The sequence below is a fragment of the Erigeron canadensis genome, chromosome 7 (genome assembly GCF_010389155.1).
Source record: "Erigeron canadensis isolate Cc75 chromosome 7, C_canadensis_v1, whole genome shotgun sequence".
Classification (NCBI taxonomy): domain Eukaryota; kingdom Viridiplantae; phylum Streptophyta; class Magnoliopsida; order Asterales; family Asteraceae; genus Erigeron; species Erigeron canadensis.
The window spans coordinates 6,689,392-6,698,578 of record NC_057767.1 but is presented as its reverse complement, the minus strand read 5'-3'; the positions used below and the strand labels follow the sequence as shown (position 1 = coordinate 6,698,578).

At 34.0% G+C, this 9,187-nt stretch overlaps 1 protein-coding gene across 1 annotated transcript; it reads right to left on the bottom strand.

Moving 5' to 3' along the window:
* Positions 1 to 1,032: 1,032 nt before the first annotated feature.
* On the bottom strand, positions 1,033 to 6,306 carry LOC122607922 (protein TRIGALACTOSYLDIACYLGLYCEROL 5, chloroplastic). Its single transcript, XM_043780997.1, has 3 exons — positions 5,926 to 6,306; positions 4,540 to 4,714; positions 1,033 to 1,254 (listed from the first exon to the last, which is right to left on the bottom strand). Exons 1-3 carry the CDS (start codon positions 6,074 to 6,076, stop codon positions 1,161 to 1,163), a joined length of 420 nt encoding a protein of 139 aa, XP_043636932.1. The 5' UTR covers positions 6,077 to 6,306; the 3' UTR covers positions 1,033 to 1,160.
* Between the last annotated feature and the right edge of the window lie 2,881 nt (positions 6,307 to 9,187).

The following is a 9,187-nucleotide window of genomic DNA, read 5'->3' as shown; positions in this document are numbered from 1 at the left end:
ATCAACGTAATAAACTAACGCGACACAAATTCAACTTGATACAAAATAAATGAGCTGAAACTGGCTATCCTAAGAAACTAGTTTCAGTTTAAGCATGCGCATATCAGATTAATGTGTCACGATTATCTTGCTCCGAATTATGAAGTCATTTTGGATATCATTATTCATGTAGAACCATATTGGACTCAAGTATGCCTAATCCAGATTGTCGAGACTATTTTAGACAAACTGGGGGCACAAGATAACTTCGAACAAAATAGACGACAATAACAAACATCAACACCAAAGGATCCAATCGTACAAACATTAACAGAGGAGGGTCCGAGACTAATAGTGTCAATGAAGACGTAAAAATGCTAACCATACCATACACAAAGCTAGAGGATCTAAAAGTATTTCAAATAGCACCGCAGATCTGAACATATAATGATAATCCAGTATATATGTAGGTTTAGGAAAATTAGTATGGCCGTTAAGGCTTTCGCTCAAACTTAAGGATAAGTATCCTGAAATGTAACAAACTTTAAACGAATGTCTATAGTGTAAAATAACTAAAGTTGTGTTCATTATATGTAATCATCTTTAAATTATGTCTATTATATGTAAAAAAAATGTATCCGACCAATCAAAAACTAACAAATGGCAGCTATATATGATTTCCACGTATGCCTTCTTACATACAATAGACATAATTTAAAGATAATTACATACAATGAAGACATTCGTACAAAATTTGTTACATTCCAAGAAACTTATCCCTCAAACTTATCAAACTAGATTTTGTGTGTTGCAAATGTTTTCATTTGTCTGGTTTCACTAAACATTAAACACCCGTCATGTTTTGAAGTGAAAAGATTGTCTTCAAAGTATAAGATTTGACAGAAATATAGTTAAAAGGGGGGGAGGGGGGCACAAAGCATCAGATTATCAGATATATGTAACTCTTGCATAAAATACTTGGGAGGGTTCCCTAAGCGAGATAGCTAGCCATAAAACCACATTTACTAGAAGCATATGGTGCACCTGGTAAGATAATGAGAATTTAACCTTTCAAATAATCACCTTACGAGGAAAACATATGGATAGTGTGTATATATATAACATGACCATATTATTTACATATCTAACAGCCAAGAGGTGAATAATATCCATCAATACCGTTACCGTCTCCATTTTTCAACCTCTCTGTGAGTTGCTTTGATTAACTTCTTGGTGTTCACAACAACCTCCTCAATCAGAAAACCAATCTCGTCCCTGGTATCAACATGTCAAAGTTTTGAAAGGTTAGTAAAAAATTTTGGAACCATGAATTCAAGATTGTTTCAAGAATATAAACTTTTCGGATTGCTACAAAAGACTAATGAATAACTCGGAGTATGATTTTTAAGTTAATGACACTAAAATTCTATGTTTGTCAAAGCAAAACGGCTTTCACATGAGATACTAATTGGAAGGAACGAATTTATAGGTCAATGTGTGGTCAACAGTATCATAGAATGGTGACAGATGATCAGTTACAGGTACATTGACCAAATTGATAGATTAGTTGCATATATTTCTTTTAGTATATCTACGAAAAAGCTGTTAGTTGGTGGTCAAAAACCATGGAAGAGAACAACAGTTTGAGCTTTAATTCCGGTTGAGTTGGTGAGGCATTCACCAACATTCAAGATACCAATGCCACCTAGTTCAGTCCATCTATTTACTTGATATAATGACCATTTGCAATCACCCTAATGGGAGGAGTTGAAGCCACAATGTCTTTATTTCTTGATCACTTTCTAACAAAGCTATACTATTATTACATGAGTAATCTAGGCTAGGACTCCTATGATATTATATCAATTACGATAAAGCAGTTTGGATCCCGGTAATCCACAAAGCCTCTAGAAAAATATGAGTTAAAGGCCATATAAGAGGAATCAATATTCCTATTATTTGATTCTAAAAAGTTCAATCTCAGGTGTGATTGCATACAATGTAATATATGGGCCCAAACAACAACTAAGAAAAGATCAAATTGCCTTAATATTCATATACTGGTATATAAAATAAGCACAAGCTGAAGGATTTAAACTCAACTAACAAAATTTAACCTATGTATATACACTTTAATTCAGTTTTTAAATTTAAATATAAAGGACATAAAGTCATAAACACAGAAATGGAAACTCGTCATTAGTTTCTCATGAGACAATGTCACCACAACCCAATCCTTCTCAGGCAGGTGTACGTTGGTGCCTTGGTAGTAATTATTTTTATGTTGCAAAAAGCCTGTGACAGTGGTAAGTATACATAGAAACCAAGTCCCATATAGCCCAAATTTTAAATAGTTGTGGTTACATCTGATACGTCTCCATATTATTTATTATTAGTATTAGTATTATTATTAGGAAAGTATTTTTATTGATATATTTATTATTATTATTATTTAGTTAGCTTGTTAACCAAGCTATAGGATTAGTATAAAAAGAATGGGGCTGTAATTCTGAAGTGTGGAATATTATTCAGAAGTTTATTGTTCTTGTTTGATCAATTTAGGAGTTTACTGATTCTCGAATACCAGCCTATCCTTCTTATTGTTCTTATCATTTGATACAAGCCATTGGTTCGTATCAATTGGTATCAGAGCTATCCTTCTTGCAACCTGTGGTAGTGGAAAAAATATATAAATAAATTACTGTTCACACGTACTGATCACTGCTACTGTTCATTCATGGGAAAAAATCATCAGTTAACATTTAATTTGCTTTGGAGAAGATTATGGCAATTAGCCAAGAAGGTATTGTAAAAGAATATTGCATTTCGTTTCAAATCTTATTCCAGTTAATTCTGGAAGAAATTTCTGAAACGTACGCTATATACCTATTCATCTATGGTTTAGATCCTGAAATTAGGGAAATCTTTGTTGAATGGCATCAAATAGTTGTTCTAAGTTGAAAGATGTGATGTCATTGGCTTTAAAAGTTGATTCTCATGACTTGCAAGATTCTTTCTCTCCTTTTGATCCTACTTCCCTTTATAAAAAAGATTTGGAGTTTGATTTGAAAAAAGAGAACAAAGTTGTTTTTAGTGTTGAAGACATAGACATCATAAAGGTACAAAATCAGATAGTCAAGAAATCAGTAAGGAGCTCAGGGAAGTGACAGTGGTGGTTAAACCAACGCTGATCAATGAGGATGAGTTTTATGTTGATCCTATCAAACCTACAGCTATCATGGTGGTGTCAGAAGAATTAGGTCATCAGTTCATTGAAAACAATGAGGCTACTTGGGTGCTAGGTGAGAGTGCCTTGCTGAAAGTTTTACCTAATCAATCTGCTATCGGGAAAATATTTGCACAGAGACCTGATATGAAGTTGAAGTGGCAGTTTAATAACTTTATTGAGCAGTTTCAAAAGACTCTACTTATTAGCTTAAGGCATGGTTGGAAGACAAATCCATGAATGAGTCTGCGTCTCATCTATACAGTCAACAAGCTTTGGAATTTCAAGTCATCATATGTGATCCAGGAATCACCTAAAGCAATTTTGAAGTCACGCCTTGAGGACAAGGTGTTTTTGGGGATGGGAGTAATGATATGGATCAGAAGTTACAATAGAAATAAAGTTAGGGGGTTAAATGTTGTTTTCGGTAGTTAGTTAATTAAATATAGTAATTTCTTAGTGGACAAGTTAGGTCTTGTCCGGTAGTTCTTTAAATAAGGCTAACAGCCAATTGTTTAGGTCGTGGAGATTTTTATCATTGTTCTAAGGAACTAGGGCTACTAGGGGTTTCATGGGAGCTACTCGAGCTATATCCATCACTATCTTTTATCATACAACTTACGTTTCTTCGTGTTATCACTGTTTAATCATTCTTTTCATGTTATAATCAGCTTCATACATATCAACATCCTAAACAATTCAAAAGGTCCTGCTTTTGTTCATTAACATACTTATTTCAATGAACCACAAAACATACTTGTTCATAAAGAAAATAGAGAATTAGCAAAAATCAAGCAGTAAACTTTCAGGTTTCAGCATAGTTGCAAGATTTTTGGATAGATCCACAAAATCATTGAATTTTTAAATTTCCCTAAATCTGTAATGATGATCTCATAAAGAATTTTCTGCCTCTTAAAGAAGAGATTATAAAGTGCAAAGGATGGTTGAATAGACACAAAATCATGACCTAGGCACACAATGAGCTTAAGAAAAACTAATGATTTGATTATGAGATATAACCCCTCCATAGAGGTCATTAAGAATGTGGCAGGTCTAGCATTTCCGACTAAGGTATGCACTGTGCACTGCTTTAAAAAAACAAGAATCGAGGAATGGATTTGAATTACTATTAGGATTACATATCCAGTTAAAAAAGATGTTTAGCATATGCATAGTGCATACTCTGGCTTGAATGCAGGCCTGCCAAAGTAGGGTTGCATTTCTCTTCTATTTATAGGCGGCTTAGTGTCTATGGTACATTCTTACAATGAAACTTATTTAGAAAAACTGAATCATAAGCAAAGCGAAAAGACATACAAACACACACAACTTACTGAGTAGGAAGATTGCCCTGTCCATTAAATAACTTCCCGACATTAGAGTATTTACGATTCTCATCATAAGCAATGCCTCTCCCTGCACCATAACCAAATCCAAGACCAACTCCACATCCAGCACCAAATCCAAAACCAAGCTGCATGCCAGGAATTCCAGGACCTAACCCCGCACCTGAGATAACACTTCTCTTAGTTAATCACCTAACAAATTCCAACCAAAAAAAGAAAGTCTTTCCATCCTAATCATGTCACCTATATCTAAGATTGTGCATCCAAAAGAGAATATAACCTGACCCATATTGGTAGTTAGGAAACCCGAAGTGGAATTTCAGATGAATAAGTGGAAAGAAGGGGTTGAGGTTCATTAGGCCTAAAGCCGACCCAAATGCTTTCCTATATAATTTATGATTCCATCGTTATAACTATTCCTAGTTAGAGTTTCCATCAGGTAACACTTTTAAATAAAATTAAATAATATACATCTCTGGTTCCTATGAATGGCTTTAACCGATCACAACAATCAGACATTCAGACATAACCAAGTTAAATCCTTGTATTTTTGTCTTTAGAATCTCAATCCTCTTTTTGCTTTTTCACTTGACACCATTTCATTAACATTACAACTTTATATCAGTTTGTTTTGCCAACAGCCTATAATAAATAAAGTCAATCTCGTTTTAATTAAACAAACTCTGTTTTTTTATATCACCCCCAAATATAATTATTATACGTACACCACGTGGCAACTTCTACAAATGCGCGCAGCATCCATATAAGTTGCCACGTCAACAATACAACCACCACATACATACAATAACAGTATTTGAAAGTTAAATACACACGATAAATCAATGATGAGTTGGTGTAGTGGTTTGGAGTTCCCCTAGTGACCTATAGGTCTCACATTCGAATCCCTATTCCACCAACTTTGAGATATAGGTAGTCCCTCTATGAGGGCTTGGCTTGGGTATACCGAAATTCAAGTCTAAGGGGCAGGGTATACGCTATTAATCGTCGTGCCTTCGGACGGATTACTAGGGGTTTTTTTTCCCCATTTGGTATTTGAAATAGACAATTCTACTTCGAGGGAGCTTTCTAGCACGGACCCGGTTAAGACAACGTATGTTAGAACTCTCGCTGTCGAATCGCGACACGAAGTTTCAAGCGAAATTCACCTTTAAAAAAAAAATACACACGATAAAAATGTTCTAAGTTGAATACATACAATAGAATCTAGACTAAAGGCGGATACATTTCTAAACACTTATCCCTAAAGTCTAAGCAAAATTAGTAAAGCCACAAAAATAGCAACAATTAGTCAAATGAGTAGTACAAAATAGTTGAAAATAATATGTTGAATAGATAGATAGAGAGAGATATAACCTCCGATGAAACCGATACCGAAACCGACGCCGCAACCAGCGCCAATACCAAAAGCAGGGCCTAGTTTACCTAATTTATCTGAATATGACACCGGTAATTTCCATATCAATCCTTTTTCCTCATCGTTGTTGTTGTTTCTTCTGTTGGACATTTTCTTATTTAATTTCTGGGGGTTTTTTGTTATTGGATTATTAGGGGATAAAGTTGAGTGATGGAATGAAAAACGTGAAGCAAGTCGTTAAGATGTTTTTAAGAAAATAATGATTCGGATCTGTAGATGTATGACAAACATATGATACTATTTAAGAATCTCGTCCCGTGATTAGGAGATCAGACACTCGCGTTTGGATTTGATTTTATTTTACTCGAAATGTTAAATCAATAAATTGTAAACAATATATATGACTTTTTAGTAGTCACTTTATCGGATTTTTATCATACTCGAAATATTAAATATGTTGAACTCCAAACGATTAACTTCAAAATTTTAGCAAAATTTCAATTCATAATTTTGGTGTTGCAATGTTTTTAAAAAAAAGCCCTCAAGTTATTTATTGTAGATAACACATGTAAATAGGATCTTTCAATCCGATCTAATGATTTCAGTCTTGTAACAAAAATGATCATAGATAAAATCCCAACTTTACAAAGCTTGCATGAGACTATAAAGAAACCATCTATATTAGTTGATTATATTCTTATTCATCGAGTTATATTTTAAAAATATTATTTTTATATTCATGTATTGTATATTAGTTATATAAAGCTTTTTGTTATGTCATCAATAATATTAAGAAAATTCATATCTCAATAGAGACTAAATTTGATATTCAAAATGAATTGTTCTTTTAATGATACTAAATTACAATTAACATGAAATAAAAGATAGAATCTTCTTTGGTAAATGAGTATATTAGTCTTGATGGCTCCGCACAATATATGGATAAAATTATGTATATATGCAATCTAAAACTTCATTGTATATAAATCTAATTACTCAGAGTAAATAATTTTTACATAGAATTTTCTGTGCCTACTTGATCTAATGATAAAAGAAGTAGGTTAAAGCGAGGAGTACTTAGAAAGAAAAAAATATAGATCATTAATGCACATCTGTTCAAAGAGTCTAATATTGAGATAAATTGCGCCTCTTTAGAGACAATGAATGGATCCGAAGACATAGATGCATCTCGAGAAGTGGTTGTGTTATTAGTCCCTAGATTTGAGATGCATAAGTGTGTCTTTGGAGTAACTAGCTTCATATTTTGATAACTTCCTAACATGTTGTATAAAGGTTAGTTTGGGTGTGTGATGTGAAAAAATGGAGGATGCGTATGTAGTAAAAAAAAGGATTTGTGCCTCAATTGCTGGATAAGATTATGTCTGGTGGTCACTTAATGAAGAGAATTGATTATAAGTGCATGGTCTGGATATGAGTAGTTCAATTCGCATATCGAAGATACCTGTCGTGCTAATGAGTATGTAAGCTTATCCTTGTCTCAAGGTAAGCTAATCCATGTCTTAAGGCTTGATGTGATGTCGAATGCATAAAGGGGCATCTAGACATTTCAAACCAAAACATTAAAGAGTTAACGTACATCATCAAAGTGTAGATGGTTGATTGTTGTCATGGTTAGTGCCAAGGAATTGTTCGTGTGTATGAGATAAGAGAGGTGTTCTACTTTAATTGTGTTAAAAATCAACCTTCTAAAAAAACGGTAGATTGATAATAACCGTTTGATCCCATGTATCGAATTGGTACCCACATAATCCCCAGCAGTGATGGTATCAAGATTCGAACTCAGGTTGCTCATAAAAGGTGACAGCTGGTGGCCAACTCTTCTATGAAGAGTTTGTTAAATCAACCTTCTATTTTCATGTTAAAAGGTTGATTTTTGTCGTATCTTTATATTATCTAGTCTAATACAAAATATTGCATGCAAAACAGATACTCATGGTACCTTTTTTGAAAGGTGTGGATCATTTGCTCGCAACAGGAGATCTAGCTTACGTTGTCTTAACCGGGTCCACGCTAGAGAGCCCCCTCACCCTTAATACCTAATAGGAGGAGAAACTCCCAACTAAATCGCCCGAAGGCACGACATTTAATAGGAATAAAACCTTGTCCTCTCTGCACGACTCAAACCTGCTTCACTAGAAGACTTTATTGTGAAAATCCTTCAGATGTCCTTCCTATGTCTCGAACTTAAAACTTCCAGCATGTAAAGCTGGTGTTCAACCACTGAGCTATAATGAGAAATACAGATACTCATGGTACCTAATTAGTTAATGTTTTGTTATATGCATTTTATTTGATAATTGATTCACTTTTAAGATTGTTAACAATATCTTAAGTCTTAACGGGGTAGTCTTCATGGATACAATCATACAAGTCGGGACCCAAAGATTAAAATACCGTTGAAATTGGGAGTTGACTTTACAATGCACATAAAAAGCCAAAACGTAATGCACAAACTGCCAAAATAGTCCAAAAAAGGTGGTATGAAAAGTAAAACTTACACTACAAGGCCGCCCGGCGGCAATGAATCCAAATAAGTGACAAATTATAAGAAGTTAAAATGGAGTGTCAATTTTGGCACATAGCCAACATCGTGTTGGCTACGCGTTACCAATCCAGACTAAATATATTTGTAATCTTGTACAAAAATGAGAGTAAGCGATGCACAATGAGCCATATGACTACGTGAGATCTATTATTCTAACGCGACCATTGGTTCTACAGGTTTGTATTGTTGTTTTGGTCTTTCTAGTGGATTGTACATGTTGTCTAATATTTCACCTCTCTTTTACAGGTTTGCTTATTTGAGTATTGTTGTTGTTATTATTGCGTGATAGGTTATTAATGATGGGTTCGTTTGAAATCTATTATGAAAGAGTAAAAGACCATTAATTAACTGAACGGATGATATTAATATATAAAATATTATCGGATTAGCAAACAATGCTTAGGAGCTGGCGTATTACAAATGAACAATTAATTCACTAAATGCCTAGAACAACTATCAATGTTTCGTTAAGTCATGAACCATGCATCAAGACAGATTTAAGTGTCAATGCTCCTAAAAAAACTTATCTCTAGATAATCGCTACATCAAAAATTAACCATCTAGCTAGACGGGTTAGAGGAAATATTACCGCACGTACGAAGATAAGCAGATGAATCTAATCATGGATTCATGGCATTAATTTTGCTCTTTTTATCAAAAACTCACATCCATAAGCTTGTAAAATCATTGGGATT

What these genes read in the sequence shown, in the direction of transcription:
- LOC122607922 (XM_043780997.1), bottom strand. Translation starts at nt 6,076, where the DNA reads ATGTCCAACAGAAGAAACAACAACAACGATGAGGAAAAAGGATTGATA. An exon ending in CGGTATCGGTTTCATCGGAG is followed by an intron (nt 4,715 to 5,925) that starts GTTATATCTCTC and finishes GTGTTATCTCAG; the next exon opens with GTGCGGGGTTAGGTCCTGGA. An exon ending in CAGGGCAATCTTCCTACTCA is followed by an intron (nt 1,255 to 4,539) that starts GTAAGTTGTGTG and finishes TGTTGATACCAG; the next exon opens with GGACGAGATTGGTTTTCTGA.